General features: G+C 41.5%; 1 protein-coding gene across 1 annotated transcript in view; it reads right to left on the minus strand.

The window, feature by feature from the left end:
* Nucleotides 1-311: 311 nt before the first annotated feature.
* Nucleotides 312-24,198, minus strand: part of TSGA10 (testis specific 10) — a 35,446-nt gene continuing 11,559 nt past the window's right edge. The window contains 10 exon segments of the mRNA XM_054163169.1: nucleotides 312-493; nucleotides 3,915-4,019; nucleotides 4,344-4,546; nucleotides 6,708-6,893; nucleotides 7,496-7,606; nucleotides 10,211-10,379; nucleotides 10,600-10,655; nucleotides 11,831-11,985; nucleotides 19,777-19,892; nucleotides 21,230-21,381. Of these exon segments, the coding sequence (XP_054019144.1) occupies nucleotides 367-493; nucleotides 3,915-4,019; nucleotides 4,344-4,546; nucleotides 6,708-6,893; nucleotides 7,496-7,606; nucleotides 10,211-10,379; nucleotides 10,600-10,655; nucleotides 11,831-11,985; nucleotides 19,777-19,892; nucleotides 21,230-21,381 (1,380 nt within the window). The 3' untranslated portion in view covers nucleotides 312-366.

Raw genomic sequence — 24,198 nt, forward strand, 5'->3', positions numbered from 1 at the left:
GGGAAAAAAAAAGCAAATATACAGAGTAAAAGCTATTCTGAATACTACTAGAAATAGAAAGACTGGCTAGTTAGGAGCATTTATATAGGAAAGATGAAAATACTTTCTGCAGCATTATTTCTGTTACTGTTGTATGCAGTTACCACTGTTGCTATTAAGCATATAGTTTTGATGCAGCTCAATAAAACAAAATAAATGGAGTATCATCAGGACACTGAACCTGAATCTTCCTCTAACTTCTCTTGGAGCAATGTAATTCCATGGAATTTAGTCAGTATTTTAAAAAGAAATATTAGACTTAGTCCATTTATTTAGTTATTCATTGTCTTCCCCTTAGTGTTTGGAACTTCAATGTTGTTGAACAATTTACTCATCCAGGAAGCAGTCCAGAGACCAATCAGGAGGTTGATGATGGGAATGTTCAGGTGATGATGTTCTTAAATGATAAGAGGCTGTACGAGTCTGGTGTCGAAGCTCCTCTGCAGGATGTCTCCTGAGTAAACATTAGTTTACAATCAGATTGAACACTTTTCAAAAATCATCAAAATTATCTCATGGTCATTTTTTTTTTTCTATTTAAAATTGTCAGCTTTTAAAATTTTTATTTTAAAAGGAGATGTGGAGTGCATCATATACTTCTCTGAAAAATAGATTGGTAACTTTCTCTGTATTACTCCTTTACTGAATACTTAGTTCTACATACCTATGGTCTCTATTTCCCCTAAAAGACAGAAGCTAGCCATGGTCATTGCAAGTTAACTTCTAAAAGTTGTAAAAATCTCCTAAGAGCCTAATTTTAAGGTTATTCCCAAGCCTGCAGCATGAGGACAATCACTAAAATCAGCAATAATGTCAACATAAGAACAATGTGGCTTGTGGTATTCTTGTGCTGTTTGAGTTGGAAAGGCCAGTGGACTGGAGGCTACCTGAAAGGCTCTGAAACAGATGAATATTTAAGAGATGATTTAGTCTCCAATGGGAAAGTTGTAAAATGGTTGTCTAGTCATTTTGATTGCAAGGAGTGGGCCTGGGTACCGGATCAATCTGTAACTCTGGCATCTGGGTGTACAGGGAATGGATAATACACCAGAAAATTCTGGAGGTACTCATCTGGGATCCTGGTTTTCGGCCACCCACTGTTCACAGGAGGACAATCTAGTCTTAAGCTGGACAGGGAAACTACTAGGAAAGGTGGCTACAACAACCCCTTTGTTTCAGTGTATAACCCCAGTAAAACCTGGACAGTAGTTCATTATAAATGAATGGGTGTTTTGGGAGAATGGCACTGACCCAGGCTGGAAAAAAGGACTCCCAAATTGCCCCAAACCTTGCAAATGAAGGTGTAACAGGAACTGTCTGTGTGGCATTGAAGTGAAACTGGCCCAGGTGTGGCTTAGCTGCTACTGCAGACCTTTCTATGGAGTGGACTGATGAAGATTACCAAAACCTGCAGGAGAATAATCAGACCTAGCACCAGCTCATGGAGATCTGCAGGCAAGAAAAGGGTTTGCTCTAGCAGCAGGAGCAAAGTGAGACAGTAATAATGTTCCACCTAGCTACCAACATCCCACAACCTCATGCTTGGGGGGGTGCAATATACACTATAAATACTATGGAAACAGAGAGTCATCGAATATCTTGGACTTGGAAGGGACCTTTAAAGGACATCTTAAACTAGAGCAGGCTGCTCAGATCCCCATCCAACCCAACCTTGAATGTTTCTAAGGATAAGGTTTCTGCCAGCTCTCTGGGCAACCAGTTCCAGTGCCTCACCACTCTCGTTGTAAAAATTATCTTCCTTATATCTAGTCTACACTCTTTTAGTTTAAAACCCTTACCTCTTGTCTTATCACAAAAGGCCCTACTAATAATGCATTCCTCATTGTCAGAGACAGGATGAGGTTCTTGGTGCCATGGTTTAGTTGATTAGATGGTGTTGGGTGATAGATTGGGCTTGATGATCTCAAAGGTCTTTACCAACCTGGTTAATTCCGAGCATTCTGAGCATCTTACAGGCTCCCTTTAGGTACTTTAAAGCTGCAATATCATCTCCCTGGAGCCTTCTCTTCTCTAGACTGGACAGACTGAAATCTCTCAAATTTTTTTTCATAGAAGAGTTGGTCTAGCCTTCTGATCGTTTTTGTGGCCCTCTTCTGGACCTGCTCCAACAGGTTCATTAACTGCTAGCCCTACTAGTATTACTGCTTTTAAGGGCTTTATTGTGCTGAAATGTCCTTTATGGCCAATGTGATTCTGCCAATGGTGGGAAGTCAGAGTGCAGCTGCTAGCACCTCTCACAGGTTAACACTGCCCTGTAGAACATCAAGTTTGGGTGTGAATGTAGCAAAAGTGTGACCGATGGGTATAAGTAACTATGGGCAAGTTTTTTATTTGGGAGGAGACCAAGGCAGAGAAAGGGAGATGCAATGGCAGCAAAAAGGAGGGGCAAGAAACAGAAAAGGATAAAATGTAAGCCATATGCTTGGGCTTCTCAAGGAGAACCTGACAGTCCCTGTGCTTGGTCACTACAGCCAGAACAGGACAATAAATCAAACCTGTTGTTTCCACATGAGGCCAAACTGCTTCTGTAGTCAGGAGGAGGGGAGGGGAGGTCCTTTTTCTGACTGGTAAAGAAAACACTCAGACAGATGGATTAAGCCCCCTGGTATCATTGTGTTAGTGCTCATTCAATGCCTGACAGTATTGGCACTTCCACCTCCTGATTTGAGGCATTATTTCATTCTGCACCAAGGCAGTAAATCAATACAACTAGCTAAGTCAAGTGTTAGAATAAGGATATAATCTACCCACTTGTTAAAACTGGCAACAAGAAAGGCCAGTCAGTACTGACATCTGCTGCTTCCATTATATACTGGCATGATACTGATTTTAATGATAGTATTTTCCTTCTCAGGCCAGAAGAAGAAAAATAGATTGGCTGTAAGAAGTCAACTTGGAGCTTTGCTCCCTTCCCTGTAAGCAATAGAGGTCAATATCTGATCTTGTACAGCATGACTTTCTGAGGAAACAGAAAAGAAATTAGTATCTTGTAATCTTTGTGGGCAATTGAAGGGTCACTGTTTTGATTGTATGAAAAACAAAGAAAAAGCTCCAGCCTTTCAAAAACAGCTAACTAATGCCAGCATCACAATTTTACATGAGAAACATTTCAGTCTTTGCTAATTCTTCTGCACATTGCTTTTGCCACTGCCTTAAAGACTGCATAATGGAACTTAGTTTTGTTCTTTCCAAAATAATTCAAATAATTATATTTGTAATTCTCTTGAAGCAGAAGATAAATTCTCATCAAGAATAAAAACTTGAGATCTGCCTCAGCACAGGCTCAGTCTAATATTTGTTTTGCTAACCAGCTGTAAACTAAGTGTTTATATTATTGTGCCTATAAAGAATCATGAGTAGCAAATAATCTACTCTTCTAGTTAAGGATAAAGTATGGAGGCTGATTCAGCTTTCTGCCAATGAATGCTTCAAGACGAACATTTGCAGTCCCTACCAGGGAGCACCCATATACCATGAGATAACTGCACTCATGCACAGGGGTATGGCGAAACAATCACTTTTCTAGCCAACTAGTTGCCTAGACTGGGCATTACTATAAACGAGTGAAGACAGATGAATATATGCAAGAAAGTAATCTATCCCACCCTAAACCAGACAATTCCAGAAGGCAGTTTGTCCCACTATCTGCATACATTAGCAATAATCAGAACTGAGAAAACTAATTTAGACAGCATGTGTAACAGCTGCATGGATTGAATTCAGTGAAATGCATAGCCTGTGAACACAGCTGAGCAAAACCAAACTTTCTACTTACCCTACTAAGTCGTCTAAGTATTATATTGCATTTCACCCCAATTAGATGCAGGAAGCTCAGTGCAAACACATACACTTGCCTTTCAAAGTGTTCAATCTCCAGCTGTCTTTTGGTGACATCCAGTTCTGACTGCAGCTGAGCTGCTCTGTTTCTGAGATGAGCAAAATCTCGACTCTGCACAGCACTGTAAAGTCCATGCACTTCAATTAGATAGCAACCATAATCCTCCAAGTATGTTGCCAATTAGCCACAATTATCCAAAATTACAAGGGCAGATATGCCATGAAATGGAGACTATAAACTCTTTTTAGTAAAATACGACACTACGCAGAAAAATTCTATTAGGGTATAGCTGAGGTATCAGAAGCAGGATTTTAGTACCTTCTGCTGCTAAAGTAAGCAAGGTCATTGGTCATTTGAAAATGGAGATAGATATAAAACCATCTCTCTATATATACACTTGAGAAGAACAAAAAAACTTGCAATATTCTTTTGGTCAGTTACTCACAGTTTATTTTCTCCTTCAGAAACCTGTTCCTTGAGAAACTGGATTTCAGAGTCCTTCTCTTGCTTTGCTCTCTGTGAGTGAAATTCTATCTCACGGCTGCACACAAGCAAAGACTCCAGGTTTTTCATAGATGCTCTTTCAGTTCCCAGTTGTTTTCTCAGCAGCTCTATTTCTGAGTCAGATGACTTACACTTGCTCCACAGCTAAACAAAGATTTTAAAGTGTTAGATATTTGTCTGTTAAGCTTAGAGGCTATCTATTATGCTAACCTTGAAAAAAAAAAAGGAGCGAGAAAAAGAAGAAAGGAAGTCTGAAATCTAAAATTTGATCTCATTTGCCTTCAGTCAAAATTCTGTGTCAGATTTATAAATTCAAACAATGTGTGTGTATATATATATAAAAATATTCATGTACTTGATAGAAATTACAAAATGCTATTGAAGTACACAGATCAATGGATACAGATTGTAACAGAATCACTAAAGGGAAGGAGGAAAGTTTTACATTTCGTTGAGGCAAGAAATCACTGATTCACCACTTGCATGCAGGAAATGATACCTGGTATAACAAACAAATATCTGCATCACCAGCAGAGTAAAATTACATTTATTTTACTCAACAGGGCATCAAGAATAAATCTGTGGGGAAAGTTAAAATGAATAAAGTCCAAAATGAAAGATTAAGTATCTAAATCTGTAGGGAAAGTGAAAATGAATAAAATCAAACCCAAGATATTAAGTACCTATGTGTCTTAAAAAAGAATACCCTAGCATGTTCCACTGCAAAGGGAACAATGGATGTACCCAAGACATAACTACACACACACATACACACAAATATTCCAGAGATGGTGAGCCCGGAAAAATCTGTACTGCGTCAGCCACAGAGACATGGAAAAATGCCTGCTTTAATCTTAGCCTAAGAATCCTAGATACTATTTTTCCTTCATGTGTGCATTTTAGTATGTTTAACTGAGTCCATCTGGGGTGCTGCAAACACTTTTATCTATACTTCAGTCAAACCTAGTTTACATTAAGTACAGTACTGCTCACCCAAAGGCCATGGTAAATCTTTGAACTAAGACATCCTAACAAACAATCCCCCTCCTCTGCAGCGTATTCCTCAATTTTCAGAGGATAACTGCTTATATATTCAAACAAGGAAGATGTTGAGAGAATTCAGGTCAAGGGGGGGGTGGGGGGGTGGGGGTGGAGCAGGGGAAGGAAAAATCTTTTTTTTCACTTCACAAAGCAAAATGCAATTTTTTTGTATTTACCAAACTAAACTAAAAGTTTTATTCAATCTGGAAGATTCAATTTTCTACTAACTGTCAGTGAAAAAATCCAGTTCCTTTGCCAATGAACAGTTTTGATATTTTACTTTTGTATTTCAGAGCAAAGAATACTGAAAACTGTAGAAAGTGTAAGTTATATGAAAATAAACAATATTAGAAACACTGAAAGAATGATGTTATTCAGTATCAGGCTTAATTTACACTTCTGAATATACACATGCTACAATCTGGCAACACAGATTCCTGCAGTGGAATGCTATGTAAAATAAGAGCTCTATCTGAAGGTTACAGATGGCAGATGAAGGGCTACTGGTTGAAAGGTATGAAAAAAATAGTGACAATTTCCCAGCTTCAGACTTTTCTCCAACTCCCCAGGTGCATTTCTGCATTTTTCTCTCCCCAAACTGTTGGTGCTTTCAACAGTCCCAGCAAGCCATTTTACTGACAATCTCACAGAAGGATCCAGAAAGGCTTAGTCATATCAGATCTCATGAAAGCTTCAGAAAAATGTCACATGCTGGAGCTTTTCCCTATCTAAAACGTCAAAGAAGATTCCACAAGCATACAAAAGACACCACGCACATTTGGCTGGAGCAAATAACCAACTGTCAAACAGCAGCTTTGCCCATGGTGTATGGAAGAGACACAGAGGGTGACAGAGAATGCTGGAATTCTGTAAATAATAAATTCCCTCATCTGGAGCAGAGGATGGACAGTATGGTGGTAGAATAATACTGAAAACATCTAAGTATGTATGAACAATTTTTCAAAGTTTATCCAAGCTGAGTTTTAAAAAATTTGCCTATCCAAGATTAATTGTATAGTTCTAGTAAAAATCAAGTTCAACAGACATTTATTTTGAAGGGAAATTAAGGAAAGAGCACTGGTAAGCACAGTAAGATTTTTGAATAGAAACTTGTGTGGTTTAGAAATACGCCTTACACATAACTGCTATGAACCTGAACACAACATTTGGAGGTGGCATTAAGCACAATTTTGAACAATTGTGGCCTTAAAATACTTCCAGACCATTTCAAGGGTGAGCTATGGAAAAAACAATTTCAACTTACTTGTTCCATCTCTGTTTCGAGGAGCTCCGTTTTCTCTTTCAGCCTGCGGTTCTCAGACTCCATGCTGATCAGCACCAGTCTAAGGGAGCTACAATCTGCTTCTGCTTCATAGTATTTTGCTTCCCAACTTTCTCCTTGTTCACAGGCTGTCTGGTAACTCTCCAGAAGCTCACCGTTCTCTCTCTCCTAACACGTAAAGCTTGTTTGTTTAGTGATTTATGTAAGCTTCACAAACAGGGACATCTATAGATCTACAGGTATGGCATGGTATCATGTGTTCTCTTTCCACTGAAAGCTTTGCCATTTAGCCAAAACATTGAGAGACTTCTTAGGAACTAGTGTTTTCTCCAAGATGGTGGCGTTTATAGTGCTCAAAAGATTCTTGTTAAAAATGGCTAGATTAACATCATAAATACGAAGTATAACAATATATTGCAGAAGTATTTTTGTTACTATTCATATTGTATGGTAGTAAAGGCAAGAGTTCCAAGTCTCTGTATTATCCAGTCTGAATTTTTAAGTTTAATAAACATGCACAAACATATATATGTACATGTGCATGCACGTGCGTGTGTGTATATATATATATGTGTAGATCGCAACGAAATGTACTTCATTACTTGTGTACTGCAAAAACAGCTGAGAAAATGTGTTCAGACTACTAAAAAATATTAGTAGAATGCACATACATTTTAGATAAAAAGCAAATTCTTCCATGAAGATACCATTAAAATGTTATTTTGAGTTTAAAATCAACTTTTGTTAACAAGTTTCATCCATAAACTTACTTTTGACTTCAGTACACTCTTCAGCCTGACAATATCTGTGTTTGAATCCTGGGCTTTCAACTTCATATCATCAAGCTCACTTTGATACTTAGCTATTTTTTGATATAGTACCTATGAAGAAAGATTTGATTCATAAGGTTAGAGTATCACGTTTGTAGCTTTACAAAAGATTAGGATTAGTGCATATCTAACACCTATGGTTTTATTAACTCATTCTTTAAAGACTATGTAAGATCGAAATCATGTGTATTTCTATGAACAATTTTTTGAATTTGTAACAAATATTTTGGTCCTTTGAGTTACAAATAATGCTAAATCTTCTTTAAAAGAAAAAAAATGACAATATAGAATGTAGCAACTATGAAGAAAAAGACAGATGGTTTATTTAGCAGCTAGATGGTCATAGCAAAATAGCCTGCCTCATTTAAACAGCAGAGCTCAGAGTTACCTCCCCTCTTTCTCACATTTACAGTCGCTTAAAAGCTTAGACTTGAAAAAGCAGAAAACAGCTTAAAAGATGAGTTCACTGATTAAGTCGTTACTTCCTAATCAGCAGAAATAAACCCAGAAATTTTAGGAGAACATATTCCAAATTTCTGCCAACTACTCCTCAAGAATCAGAATGAGGGAATAGACTAGACTAGACTAGACTAGACTAGACTAGAATTAACCAGGTTGGAAGAGACCTTCAAGATCATTGAGTCCAACCTATCATCCAACACTATCTAATCAACTAAATCATGGCATCAAGCACCCTATCAAATCTCTTCCTAAACACCTCCAATGATGGTGACTCCACCACCTCCCTGGGCAGCACATTCCAATGCCTAACAACTCTCTCTGTGAAGAACTTCTTCTTAACATCCAGCCTAAACCTCCCCTGGCACAGCTTGAGACTGTGTCCTCTTGTTCTGATGCTGGCCACCTGGGAGAAGAGACCAACCCCCACCTGGCTACAAACTCCCTTCAAGTAGTTGTAGACAGCAATAAGGTCTCCACTGAGGCCTTCTCTTCTCCAGGCTAAGCAACCCCAGCTCCCTCAGCCTCGCTTCATAGGGCTTGTGCTGCAAACCCCTCCCCAGCTTTGTTGCCCTTCTCTGGATATGTTCCAGCAAGTCAACATCCTTCCTAAACTGAGGGGCCCAGAACTGGACACAGGTGTGGCCTAACCAGTGCTGAGTACAGGGGCAGAATGACCTCCCTGCTCCTGATGCAGGCCAGGATGCCATTGGCCTCTTGGCCACCTGGGCACACTGCTGGCTAAAGAAAAAACTGTAGGAAAGCCATCATTAACTTCTCTGTTCAGAAACAATTCTTCCTTACACAATTACTAGAAGTTTCAAATGCAGAACCAGGGAAAGGTAGGTGTGTGCCTGTCTGTGTGTGGAGAAGACTAGGGAAAAACTCTTATTCCTATTGTGAAAAAGCTGTATATTGTTGAGTAAGTTGCTTTGGAAATCTGTGAACTTTTCCAGTAAGCCCAAGAAAAACGAATGCTACTACTTAGAGTATCATCTATATTAATGGAAGAACACAAAGAAACCAATGCATACTATAGAGGTAAGCCTATTAAAAAGTAGTTGAACTTGTGAGCCTAGGACTTTTTGTTTCTAACTGCTTCTACAAGCATCCAGGCATTGCAATGGAAACAGGGAGGCTTTCAACTGCAATTCTGAGTTTTCTAGGATACTCAAAGAAAGCACTAAAAAGAAACCATTAGTATGTTTGAGGTAAGAAATATTTAGAACGAGAGTTGTCTCACCTAACTTCTGCAGTGCAGAATTAGGCACGTGATCTAAACTAGTTCTGTACACTTTATAATGAAAAGAGAGCTGGGATGGTGTCACTCTCCTTTTGGAGGACTTTCCTTCACTAAAAAAGGAGCCTTAATGACTTAAAACTTGTATATACCTAACATCAAGCAAAGTTAATTTGCTCCTTCAAAACTGGGTAGCACTTCTACAAGAAGAGAAAGTATTTTCAAAGACAAAGGTACACTAAGCAGTAGGTTAAGTGCAGAGAAGAAAGATCAAATTGAAGAAAATGCCAGAATATTATCTAGTGATGAACCATTAGAGGTATTAAGCCTAATTTCTTGTTGCTTGGAAAACATATTAATTCTGTGAACATTTTATGTGCATGAGATGACACTTTAGGTATTTTAACTACTTTCATTAGTAACTGTACACAGGTAAATAACACACTAGATAATGTAATGTTGTATTATCATCAGATATTTCCAGCATCTTTTATCCAAAAGCTACTTTAAAGTAATGTAAATAAATACAATACTATTAATAAAGTTTTGGACCTTATTACAATGTGTTCTGTGTTAAATTATTACAAGTCAAATTCATAAGCTTGTAAGTGCTCTGGGCCAGTCACAGCGCAGTGTAAGAAATACTCACAGCCTCGTTTATAGCACTTTTCCATATAAGCAATAGTTATAACAGCTACAATGTTTTTACATGAAGATCAGAAAAAAAGAACAATTAATTACAAAACAACATTACTTGGCTGTTCCTTAAGATAAACATCCAAACCATCACCTAAGAACAGCTGGTCCTTTTTATACTAGTAAGCTGCACAATAAGGGAAACATCAGAGTTTGAAAAATGAGCATAAAAATTAGTTTGCATATTTACTTCTTGTGAAGGCCCAACGATTCTATGCACCATTTTCCTTTTTATTCAAGGGTTCTTTGTACAAATATACCTGGTTTTCTTCCTTAATATTAGAAAGATGCTCTCGTAACCTGTCATTCTCCTGAGCTAATGATTCTCTGTTCTTGTTAGACTGTGCAAGTTCTTTGTTGATTTCTTGTAACTGTTGATGCAGACTGGTGATATCTTTCTCACAGACACAGAGCGCTTCAGTAGATTTTCTATGCAGCAAACAATAAATACTTCAGGTATGACAATACCAGCCCAGTACAAATGTTAGCTTTTCCAGTGGTTAAATTTGCAATACGTGAAACAAAGCTGTAACATTTTAATATTTAACAGGGCAAAAACCAACTAGACATTAGCACATCCTGTGGTTACATTTTTGTTGTGTTTTACATTAATCAGAATTTAATAATGATCTTGACATTTTACCCTTACTTTGTGGAACGCTCCAACTCAGAAATCATAATCTTCAAATCTGAAATTATTTTCTCCTTGAAAAGAAATACAAAAATAAAATAAACCTCTCACTACTCCTCAGCCTAATTAAAAAAAGCCCAAACAATCATTATATTTTCCTTTTATTCATTCATTGATTAATGTAACTAATGCAAAATAGATTGTCCTTTTGCAAATTTCATCATGTACTGTTTAGAGCTGAAAATTCTGATAAGCTAATTTGGCAAATATAGGAACAAAGGTTATTATCTTCTGTGGAATATACAATACCTGTTGTATATTTGTGGTTCTAATGGTTGCATTTGGTTTACACTCCTAAAACTAAATTATGTCTTCTATTAGGTAAGTTATCATAGCTTTTCTACAATGGATAAACTGCAAGAGTCTGGTAAAACAAACTCCCTTGTCTTTGGATATAGATGTTAAAAAGAGCCTAAACAGGATAAGGAAATATCTTCCACTGGAGACACAACAGAGGTAAGAGACAGCCATCTCTAGTCTAAAATGGACAGCACTTTACCTTTTACAGTTTTCAAAATGCAAATTCAGTGGTTATGGCAAGATTATTATAGCCTATCCTGCAATAGCTTTTAGTATTTTGTTAAAAATCACTGCAAATTCTTAAGAATCACAACAGTTGAAAAATACCTTCTTTAGTTCATCATAAGTTTATATCCAGATAACTTAAGGTGAAGTGAAAAATAATGATTCAGAAGAACAAAGCAGCTTCATTATACAGTTTGAAATCGCACTGAGAAATAAACTACTGCAATTTTCTTAGGTAAGGTAGTACCTTAAGGTGAAAAGCAAATAATTTAGATGCTTCTTCAATTACAACAAAGGCAGTATTATTTGGCAGCCTGTATCTCTAACATCAGTGGACCCCAAGGAAGAATTTAGGCAAAATGTTATGATAAACAAAATATTTTATTGGCTAATTTACTCTTCACCAATTCAGGAAAGTACTTAAAGTCACCTCTCTTGGTAAGTATGAACTACACAAAACAGCAAACATGAGATGCCCAACACTGCTCAAACCTACTGCTGCTGAAATCAACATGAGTTCTACTGGTGCCTTGAAAGCAGAGCAGAACTAGGTCAGCACTGAGCACTGCTGCAGATAGATGCCAACATGACAGGTGTGATGACCAAACAGATCCTTTCTCTATTTATCTTTTTTCACAAGGACTATTAACTTGTTAGAACCTACTTTAATTGACAGGCTTTCCTCTAAAGTAGCAATCTTCTCTCTTCCTTCTTCCGCACAGTTTTGCAAAGTTGCCTTCTCTTTATTAAGTTGTACAATTCTTTCCTTCAAAGCACAGATCTCCTCTTGTTGTACAAGGCCTTGTCTTGAAAAATTATCTGGACACAAGCAAAAAGATCTCATTTTTATTAATTCAACCCATTTGATATAAAAATTATTTTCATACACTTCTAAAGCATAAAAGAACATCACAAAAGCTTCCCTTCAAGAAAGCACTGAAGCATGTACCTTTCCAGAACACCAGAACATAGTACTTCTACAGCTGCATTCTTCCTTAGATCATGGCCTTAATTTACTTGTCTCAAAACATATATATCTTTAATCAGCAAATTACTAGATCATTAAAAATTACTTTCTCAGGTATTGCAACAATAACAGCTTAAGCAGAGTTAAAATAGATAGAAACAACATGTAGACTACAGTGTGTAATGGCTGATGAAATAGAAAAGGTTGATATCCTGATTTTACTAATTTTTTCTGAAATCCTTTTTTTCTGTAAATGAACTTCACATAAAAGTGAATGAGTAATGTATTTAAACATTCAGCAGCACTTCAAAATTACAAAGACAATATAATAATGAATAATAATGAAAAAAAACTCTACTCACTACAAAATCAAATTGTAAAGGTCGTCTCTCCCTGTCTTCATTTGGCTAATAAGGTGTTACACAGTACATTTACCTTTAAATGGTCAGAGAATCAATCCTTGTATGATCTACATCTATCTCCTTTCCAGAAGAGGAACACAGAAACCCATCATGCAGTGAACCTTATATATCATAAAAACCATGTAGGCTGCAAGTTACTATTTAACTTCAGCTTACTGAACGATCCTTTTTAACCACTTCCAGGAGACAAACCACCGGCAGTATAACAATGCGTAGCTCAGGCTTTCAGGCTCATCCTAACATCCGCACACAGCGAGGATGGGCATAGCCATCCTCTCACGTGCCTGCTGCTCGTGATCGTTACCTCACCAGTGGCAAATCTGAAAAGCCAGCAGGGGCTTGCAGGGGCTGCATTTCAGCGGGAAGCTGCTGTGCTCTCGCTCGGCTGCAGCCAGCCGCATGCGCTGCCGCACTTCCTCTAATTTTTGTCCAGTAGGACATGTGGCCAGGGATAGGGATGGCTGTGACTCACAGCAAAAATGCCTTCAAAAAATCAGTGTCAACCCAGACTGGGGCGGAATATAAACAGGTAGGTGTCCAGGTATCTGGCTGCAGAGAGTGCTGGAGCCTGGCACTTGAGATGCAGGGTAGTGGGGACAACTTCTGCATTAGGTGTGAGCAGATTGATTATCTGCTTAACCTGGTGGCCAAACTGAAGGATGAGGTTGCTAGACTTAGAGCTGTAAAGGAATGTAGAAGGGAGATGAACTTGAGTAACCAAGCTCTGCAGGCTCCCCTAGCAGAGGCTGGTTATCCAAAAAAGCAGCGGGGAATGGACACAGGTTACACTCAAAAGACGGAAGGTAAATCCTCCTTGCCTTCTCTCACCTTCCCCACTGCCCTTGGAAAACAAGTATGGGGCACTGGAGGTCGAGGGTGAGGTGATTCTGACGCTGGAGGACACACGATCTGAGGTTTTCCCTAAGGCAAAACAGCCTAAGTTAAACAGCCTTCCCCCAGCATCAGGACTTGTTCCCTCAAAAAAAGGAGAAGGGTAATTGTTATTAGTGATTCCCTCCTGAGGGGAACAAAGGGCCCCGTATGTTGGCCAGATCCTTCTCACACGGAAGTTTGCTGCTTCCCGGGAGTTCAGGTTAGGGATGTTACGAGAAGGCTGCCTAGTCTGGTTATGCAGTTATGGAATGATGATGTTGCAACCAGAACTCCCAGGGCTATCAAAAATGACTTCAAGGCCCTGGGAGAACTGGTTGAGGGGTCAGGGGCACAAATAATTTTCTCCTCAATACCCTTAGTTGCAGGAAGGAATACCAGAAGGAACAGGTCGGCAGCTATAATCAACAAATGGCTTAGAGGCTGGTGCAACCAAAAGAATTTTGGGGTTTTGGATCTTGGAAAACTTTCTACTGCACCAGGTCATCTGACAAGAGATGGAGTACATCTGTCCCAGAGGAGGGGAAAGATCACAGTTTACAAGAATGGCCTATCCCTCAAAGGGAAAAAGATAAGAGGAAGGGAATTGTCAGGTCTCATAGATAGGGCTTTAAACTGGATTCAAAGGGGGAAGAGGCTGAAACCAGTCCCCCCAGGCAGGAGTCTGGGGGTGGTAAGCTGGAGCCAGGCGTGAAACCAGCAGCCCAGCTGAAGTGCATGTACACTAATGCACAAAGTATGGGCAACAAACAAGAGGAGCTGGAAGCCCTGTTGCAGCAGGAAAGTTATGATGTAGTTGCCATCACAGAGACATAGTGGGAAGACTCACACGACTGGAGCACTGCAATTGATGGCTACAGGCTCTTCAGGAGAGGCAGGCAAGGGAGAAGGGGTGGAGAGGTGGCCCTGTACTTCAGGGAGGCACTAGATGCCATTGAGCTGGAGATCAGGGATGAGTGGGTTGAGTGCTTGTGGGTGAAAATTAGAGGGAAGACCAGCAGGGCAGACGTCCTGGTTGGAGTCTGTTATAGACCACCCAACCAGGAGGAAGATGTTGATGAAGCATTCTATAGGCAGCTTCAGGCTGTCTCAAGATTGCCTGATAATGTTCTCATGAGCGACTTCAACCTGCCTGACATCTGCTGGGATCTAAACACAGCAGAGAAGAGGCAGTGTAGGAAGTTCTTAGAGTGTATGGAGGATAGCTTCTTATCCCAGGTGCTCTGAGAGCCTACCAGGGGCAAGGCTATGCTTGACCTCCTCTTCACCAATAGGGAAGGGCTGGTGGGTGATGTGGGGGTCAGAGGATGTCTAGGGTCCAGCGATCATGAAATAGTTGAATGTTCAGTACTCAATCTAAGAGAGAGAGCAAGAAGACCTCCACACTGGACTTCAGGAGGGCAGACTTCAGGTTACTCAAGGAACTAACTCAGAAGGTACCTTGGGAAACAGCCCTTAAAAATAAAGGGGTCCAGGAGAACTGGGCCTACTTGAAGGAAGAACTGTTGAAGCCACAGGAACAGGCTGTGCCAGTGTGCTAGAAGATGAGCCACCGGGGCAGATGGCCAGCCGGGATGGGTATTGAACTTCTAAAAGAACTAAGGGAAAAAAGAGGGTGTATCATCCTTGGAAGAAAGGTGAGGCAACCCATGGGATGTTTAAGGATGTTGCTAGGTCTTGTAGGAAAAAAATTAGGGAGGCAAAAGCACATTTAGAGCTTAGGCTGGCCTCTGCTGTGAAGGACAACAAAAAGTCCTTCTGTAAGTATATTAATAGCAAGAGGAAGGGCAGGGACAACCTCCACTCCTTGGTGGACATGGAGGGGAACGTTGTAACAAAGGATGAGGAAAAGGCAGAGGTACTTAACACCTTCTTTGCCTCAAATTTTACTAGCAGGACAGAATGTCTTCCAGACAGCTGGCCTGCAGAGCTGGCAGAAGGAGCCAGGGAGCAGCATAGTTTGCCTCTCTTCCAGGAGGAGGTAGTCAGAGATCTCCTCAGCCGGTTGGATTCCCACAAGTCCATGGGACCAGAAGGGCTCCATCTTAGGCTGCTGAGAGAGGTGGCAGATGAGCTGCCCAGGCTGCTCTCCATCATATTTCATCAGTCCTGGATCACTGGAGAGGTCCCAGATGACTGGAAGCTGGCCAACGTGGTGCCAATCCACAAGAAGGGCCGGCTGGATGAGCCAGGGAATTACAGAGCTGTCAGCCTGACCTCAGTGCCAGGCAAGATTATGGAACAGGTCATCCTGAGTGCAATCACACAGCACTTACAGGATGGCCAAGGGATCAGGCCCAGCCAGCCTGGATTCAGGAAGGGCAGGTCCTGCCTCACCAACCTGATCTCCTTCTATGATCAGGTGACCCACCTGGTGGATGTGGGGCAGGCTGTGGATGTAGTCTGCCTGGACCTCAGCAAGGACTTTGACACCATCCCCCACAGCAAACTCCTGGCCAAGCTGTCAGCCCATGGCTTGGATGGGAGCACACTGAGATGGGTTAGGAACTGGCTGGAGGGCCGAGCCCAGAGAGTGGTGGTCAATGGTGCCACATCCAGCTGGCAGCCAGTCACCAGTGGTGTGCCCCAGGGATCAGTGCTGGGCCCCATGCTCTTTAACATCTTTATTGACGATCTGGATGAGGGCATTGAGTCCATCATCAGTAAATTTGCTGATGACACCAAGCTGGTGGCAGGAGTTGATCTGCTGGAGGGTAGAGAGGCTCTGCAGAGGGACCTCGACAGGCTGGACAGATGGGCAGAGTCCAGCAGCATGAGATTGAACACATCCAAGTGCCGGGTTCTGCACATTGGCCACAGCAACCCCATGCAGAGCTACAGGCTGGGGTCAGAGTGGCTGGAGAGCAGCCAGGCAGAGAGGAACCTGGAGGTGCTGGTTGATGGTAGGCTGAACATGAGCCTGCAGTGTGCCCAGGCAGCCTAGAGGGCCAATGGCATCCTGGCCTGCATCAGGAACAGTGTGGCCAGCAGGAGCAGGGAGGTCATTCTGCCCCTGTACACTGCACTGGTTAGGCCACACCTCGAGTCCTGTGTCCAGTTCTGGGCCCCTCAGTTTAGGAAGGAGGTTGACTTGCTGGAGCATGTCCAGAGAAGGGCAACAAAGCTGGTGAGGGGTTTGCAGCACAAGCCCTATGAAGAAAGGCTGAGGGATCTGGGGTTGCTTAGCCTGGAGAGGAGGAGGTTCAGGGGTGACCTTATTGCTCTCTACAACTACCTGCGGGGTGGTTGTAGCCAGGAGGGGGTTGGTCTCTTCTCCCAGGCAACCAGCACCAGAACAAGGGGACACAGGCTCAGGCTGCACCCAGGGGAAGTTTAGGCTCGAGGTGAGGAGAAAATTCTTCACTGACAGAGTTGTTAGACATTGGAATGGGCTGCCCAGGGAGGTGATGGAGTCACCATCATTGGAGGTGTTTAGGAGGAGACTGGATGGGGTGCTTGGTTGCACGGTTTAGTTGATTAGGTGATGTTGGATGGTAGGTTGGACTTGATCTCAAATGTCTTTTCCAACCTAGTTAATTCTATTATATCTTTTGCTAGCTGTGTCTAGTTTTGTATATATTTCTATTTACCCTTTTTCCTTATACCTTTGTAACCTTCCTTTTACTCAAATACCTTTTATATTTTGTTAAACTTACCTTTTTACTTCCAAATTGATTCAAGACTGTTTCTTTTGTAATTTTACCTCTCTTTCCTCCTCCTGCCTAATTTGCTTTTCCCTACCAGGGAAAAAGGGAAGAGGGAAGGCAACCAAAATCTGTTACATTTTGGGCTTTTGGACTAGCAGAAAAACTTAAACCACAACAGGTGGATTGAAAACTGGCTGAACAGTCAGGCCCAGAGAGTGGTGATCATTGGCACAAAGCCTAGCTGGAGGCTGGTAACTAGTGGTGTACCCCAGGATTTAATTCTGTGTCCAGTACTGCCTTATGTCTTCATTGATATCCAAATGATGGGGCAGAGAGTACTGTCAGGAATTTTCCTGATGATGCAAAACTAAGAAGAGTGAGTGATACACCAGAGTATTATGCTGCCCTCCAGAGAGACCTTGATAAGCTAGAGAAAGGGGCTGACAGTAACCTCATGAGATTCAACAAAAGCAAGTGCAAAGTCCTGTACCTGGGGAGGAACAACCCCAGTACACAACCTAGAAAGCAGCGTGGAAAGAAAACTGAGTGTCCCGGTGGCACACAGAACACAAGCCACCAATATGCCCTTGATACAGCTAAGGCTAATGGTGTCCTAGGCTCCATTAAAGAAAGCATTGCCAGGTGGTGATCCTTCTCTGCTCAGCACTGGTGAGATGCACTTGGAGGGCTGGGTCCAATTCTGGGCTCCCCAGTACAAGAGGGACATGGACACACTTCAGAGAGGCCAAGAAGATGGTGAGGGACTGAAGCATCTCTGCTGTAATGAAAAGCTGAGAAAGCTGAGACTGTTTTGCTTGGAGAAGGCTCAGAGGGAGATCTTATAAATGTCTATAAATAGCTGAAGGAAGGGTGTGCAAAGAGGACAGAGTCAGTCCCTTTTCAGTGGTGCCCAGTGGCAGGACAGGAGCCAATAGTACAAGCTGCGATGCAGCAGGGTTTCTCTGAATATCAGGAAGCACTTTTTTTTTCCACTCTGAGGGTGACAGAACACTGAAACAAGTTGCTGCAGGGACATTACGGAGTCCCCTTCCATGGAGATATTCAAAAGACATCTACATATGGTCCTGGGTGACTGGGTCTAGGTGGCCCTGCTTGAGAAGGGGAATTGGACAAGATAAACCCCAGAGGTACTTTCCCGCCTCAACCGTTGTGTAGTTCTAAGTGTTGTCACTGTTTTAGAGGAGGAATGGAGTTACAAAGTTCCATTGAAAATGCTATCTGATTATTTTGGATGCTCAAACTGCAATGTAAATTTTCAGGAGAGAAACTATTAAGTGTTCAAAGTAACAGCCATGGATGGCTGCCAGAAACTGTGAGCGCTCAACGTTTCTGAAAATTAATAACCCATGTCTCAAATCATGCACTCTGAAATAGGTCATATGTATAGTTATGGCAGAATGCTGAAAATACTAATGAATGTAGACTGAAACATGCTTCAGTCCCATCAAATTCTGGTGTCAAATTCTGAAGTGTCTCTATTCAGCTTTCATGAACTGATTTCTTTAAAAAAAGGAAAAGAATACTGAAAATACACTTAATTTGGACACAGTTCCTGGGAAGAATCAAAATAATGCAACAACACACAGACCAACATGCTTGACAAACAGTAAGTCATAGAATTGTCAGTGCTGGAGGGACCTCAAGGATCACCTAGTTCCAACCCCCCTACCATGAACAGGGACACCTCACACTAGGTCAGGTTGCTCAGAGCCCCATCCAGCCTGGCTTTAAAAAGGTCCAGGGATGGGGCTTCTTCCCTGGGCAACCTATTCCAGTGTTTCACCACCTTCATGGTCCCTGCTTTACTGTACCAGGTGTATAGGACTTTTAAAACAAACAATGTGGATTTTAATGTGGACAAAACATCTCTTTCTCTAGTCTTATCAGGAGTGTCTTAAACACTTTAGCCAAAATATTTATTTTAATTAAGTTCACTTTCAATGAAATGCTTATTCATTTGAGTTAAACATTCATCTCAAATGAAATATTTAAATCCAAATCACTGGAATTTGAAATTTGTAATTAACAGAAAACAAGGGTTTTTTAACAGCATTAGTCAGCTCTAACATTAGATGTAGTTAGCTATAGTTTAGCTTTATTTTCCCTTCCCAAATTAAGCATTGCATTTGAAAACTGATTATGTCAACTGCATCTATAGAAAATAATAGAAGACTTCTAAGCCAATACTGTTGTAATTTTGGAACTGAGAACATACTCCTTGGTGCTACAGGAATAATTTCCTTATCCACCTCCTCTACTCCCATAATATAAAAAGGTACAACACACACTACAGGATAAATACTACAAAGGATGTTTTCCTGATTCTGTCATCATCATCATCTCATGGTGCCAAAAGGTGCTACTGCCTTAGTGGATGTGCTGGCACACTGCACACTGGTACCAACATGCATTGTTCAGCTGACAGAATATATTGTCACAAACTTACTTGCAAGAGCTTTATTACGTAGCTTTACAATACAAAAACCTTCCAATGATGAAAGAGAACAAATGTTTAACACTCGAAATGTTAACATTTTCAAAAGAATATTTATTTGCTTTCAACACTTTTTCCTTCAACACATAAAACAACCAAAAAACCCCACTGATAATATAACAATAGGCCTATTGAATTTTATTACCAAAAAATGTATCTGTTACTCACCAATTTTTTCATCCAAAATCATAATTTTCTCTTGAATGACTTGCATTTCATGTTTTTTCTTATCAAGGCTTTGCTGAGCCTCTGAAAGACTCTGTTCTGTCTTTTCATTCAACAAACTGGAAAAGCAGAATCATTAAAAAGGAGAATTCAGATGTTTATATATTAATTTTCCACCTTTTTGAAATGCCAGTGAAATCACAGAAGTTAGGAAAAAGCAAGGTTCTTCTGCATATTTGAGACTATTTGGGATATTGTAGCCTTAATCTCTGAATACTGAAGTCTGAATATTCCTGTAAAGAAAAAGACAGACTTCTTTACAATGGGGGGAAGTAATAACTTCTCAAAAATTATTACAATAAAAATCATCACTTTGGGCATACATTCGAATGCCTGCCCTATCTGAAGTCACACAGTGATACTGATTCTCAAATTGTTGACAAAACTGAAGAGACTTATCAGTCTGGTCTAGGCCAGGTAGAGAAAAAGATATTTCAGTAGCAGCAGCTAATCTTCAACAACCTAATTTTTACAGCATTTGTAAATCTGACAACTTATTATAAAGCAGTGATAACTCAGGACTGGATCTGCAAAGAAGTTCACATTATCTTGGAAATTACAGTACCCTTGAAGCGGTGCTATGGGCCAACACAATATTGCATGCTAGCAGCCAGCATCCCCACCAAAACCCAACCAAAAAACCCTGCAACACCCGTGTTGACCGCACCAGCCACTTGCAAGGACAAACAGGGTTGGGAGAGTGGTTGCATAACTGAATGATATTTAAATAAATACAAAAGGAAAAAGATGCAGCATTGCATCTTGCAGACTGTTCACTCTGTAGCCTAGTTCAGTCCTTCCCATCTCACCACACAAACTTCACATGACTGATCTTTCCCTCAAGTCAGTAAATAACCCTTTTTCTTATCTGACCTATATTTTCTTCTTTGAAGGCTTTGACTGAGTCTAGTCCCACTACATGCTTCTGATCATGTTTAGGAACTCCAGCTGAGCAGCAGGCCAAAAACCCCAAGCAAGGCTTCAGCTTTATTTCCTCTCATGACACACCTCCAAGACTAAGAAAAAGGTGTCTGAAACTAACTACACATGACACTCACTAGTTTTTGTGTTTGCTTGCCTCTCTAAAGCAGTTTTAAAAAAAAATTAATTCAAGTGCAGTTTACCAAAAAACAATCCCTGAAGCTTCTAATAGAAAGCTCCTAACTTTAAGTCAGTGAATTTTCGTTTCTCACTGAAGATGGTTTTCAGCATACCCAAAAGCCAAGAATATTTATATATAAATAAGCAATGAGAAAAACTATTTCACTCCAAAGAGAAGGATGGCTCATAACTATTGTAAATTCCTTTCCATTTGAGTTATGTAACAGTTATGAAAACCAATGACCACAGGCTGATGTTACTCAGCAAACTAATGCAATTACGTACTTTTCCTTACCTAAGTGAAGCATATTCAGTTTTCTTTTGGCTCAGCTCAGCTTCAGAATCCAGTGCTCTCCTTGTCCATCTTTTAATCTCAGTTTGCAGAGAATCAATGGTGTCTTTCATTAGTGCCACTTTGGACATCTGTTCTAACCGTTCACTGTCTAACTACAAGTACAATTAAATATTAAAAGCCAGAACTAGAGCTGATTTATAAATAGAACTTCTATTAATTCAAATTCTACTCTGTATTTGGCGCAAATCTTTAACTGAAGATAAAATGCCCAAGAATCTCATTACTCAGGGCTTGACTGCAAGTCTACTGTCAGCAAAAAGATGAAATATGATTTTTACTTCCTCTGAAGGACAATCAATTTCCTGTCTTTCAGATCTCTAGGAATATTTTCATTTTTCATGTAAATTTTAGGTTGGAATTATGCCCATGGGAAAAAATGTTTGGCACTGATCAACATTAACAGTTTTCAGTGCAACATAACATAACATAGACCATTATTGTGAGTGCATGAAGGGAGAAATCCCTGTTCAAGATACAACATTACCAAGCCTTTGGTACGCAGTAAGCTTTTCGGTACTAATGCCATTAATTTTATATTGATGTATTGCCCTTAAGGTATACCAAATGAATAGTCCTAAAACAGGACTATTCTAAGTATTCACTACACATCATATGTCAAGTATGTGATTATAAATAACTTACTGCTTGGAGTACTCAGAGCTATTTAAGCCTACAGTGTATTCTTCATCATAGATGCACTCAGTTTAACATTATAATCCTCAGAACTAGAGTTATGAACCTAGTAGAATTTAAAAAGCTAAAGGGAGAAGAGAAAATGAGCCACAATTTATAACCACAAGATCTATAAGAAAGATATACTACAGAAATCAATGTTAATCTATTTATTTAAAATTTAAGTTCTACCAAGACTTAAGATTTAGATTCATTTTATTAATGATTTAATTTTCTGTTTTAGCACCACACCTTAGCAAAAAATTGTACACACAAGTAACTCAAAACTCTATAAATAGGACTTGCTGGGGCAGTAAAATTACATTTAGTTTTAGAGCATCAGGTCTTAATAATATACAACATAAGGTAATAAGAAGGGACTCCAGGAGTATTCTAGCCAAAACTCCTGCTCAAAACATGGCCAGCTCTGAGCTAGGTTGTTCAGGGCTTTGTCTAGTCTAGTCTTGAAAATCCCCAAGGCTCGGGACTGCTTGACTGTCCTAAAATGAGAGAAGTATTTAATTGTATTCAGCCTGAACCCTTCTCATTTCAACTGATGCCCACTGCTGCTCATCCTTCCACTAGGCACTGCTATGAAAACCTTGTTTCTGACTTCTGGATGAGTACTGGCAGGTAGGACCTGTATGCCCCTTAAGCCACCTCTACTATAGGCAGAACAAGCCCAGTTAAAGAATCACAGGATGGTAGAGGTTTGAAGGGACCTCTGGAGATCATCTAGTCCATCTCCCCTGCTAAAGCAGGTTCACCTACATCAGTTCACACAGGAACACATTGTTGTAGTTTGAGCTGGGTGCCCCCCTGGTGCATTCACTTCCTGTGTCCAGAAGTCCAGCCCAGAGGGATGGACACAGGAAATTGTGTATTTCCTACCATAATTCTTTGCACCACTATAAGATCCAGTGCGGAGTCTGGCACTTCCTCTTTCCTTCCCTCTCCGAGACTTGGTAACTGGGGGAGAGATCTCCCGGCCATGGGCCTGATTAGGCCCAAGGCCACAGGGGGATGGGCAGTCTCAGGCCTGGCCAGCTGAGACTAGCCCAGCAGAGGGAGGGGGAAGAAGGAGCCCTGGGGGTTTTGCATGCACCCTCAGGTGGGGATGGGATCTTTCTTTGTCACTGCGCTTTGGGTTTTCTGTAACATTCACTGCTTTCTATTTAAACTTTCATCACCTTTGCAATCCGTTTGTCTGAGTTGTTATTTCTGCCTGTGGTGGGGAGGGGATCTGCCCCAACCCATTACATTTTTTTGGCGCCCAACGTGGGGCCAACTGCAGCTCGGATTGCAAAAGATGGAGAGTTTAAATTTAGGTCTGGGCGTCGGTTTGGGTTTGGAAAGTTGGGGCTCAGGTTTTGTGTTACCGGGGCGACTGTGTGAACTCCTGTGGGCTGCAGAAGGATAGCTGGTGCGTGGCTGATGGCATGGAAGTCCCTCCTGTTGTTTGGGAACAGCGAGGGGTGGTTCTTTCTGTGACTTTCTGCCCAGGGTAGCTTAAGAATGCTCGAGTAGCCTAAGAAGGCGAGACCTGCCTTCTCCTCGTTCTCTGCGGAGCGGCAGGGAGCGGAGGAGGGGCAGGGGCAAGCAGAGCGTGGTCGGCCCGCGGCCGCTGCGGGGAGCGGACACCCGCGGCGAGCGGGCAAGCGACTGGTGGAGGTGACTCGGACTCTGCATCGCGGCGACAGAGACGGCGGGGGCCGAACCGGGCCGCGTTCAAGCGGCGGCGGCGGCACCGCCCGAGCCGGGCTGCGTTCAGGCGGCGGCGGCAGCTGTAAATCTTTCCCTGGCGTTTTCGGACGTGTTCCGAAAATGGCGCCGAGCACCTGGCTCCGCCTCCCTGCTTCTTCAGCGGGCTGTGGCGCAGCTCCTCCCTCTTCCGGGGGTGGAGGTTGTGCAGCCGGATGCTGTCCTGCCTCGGTACGCGAGCGCCCAGCCGGGGGGTGCGGAGTGCCTCTGACATGCATCCGTGTAGCTTTGGTCCGCGTGAAAGCGGTTGGCTGCGGCACCCTGGATGGATTGAAAAAGGCAGTCGTGGAGCCGGATTGTTCCGACTGGCGGAGCCGGATTGTTCCGACTGGCCTGCCCCAGGGGTGGAGAATTTGCCGCTGAATAGGAGAGTAAAGGCTTGGCTGAGAAGTTGTGAGGTATTTCCAGGTGACCAGGATGTCCCAAGGAGTCCACAAGGAATTCACACTGCAGGAGAAGGACTGCGTCGCTGGGAG

This window comes from Dryobates pubescens, chromosome 7, assembly GCF_014839835.1.
Source record: "Dryobates pubescens isolate bDryPub1 chromosome 7, bDryPub1.pri, whole genome shotgun sequence".
Classification (NCBI taxonomy): domain Eukaryota; kingdom Metazoa; phylum Chordata; class Aves; order Piciformes; family Picidae; genus Dryobates; species Dryobates pubescens.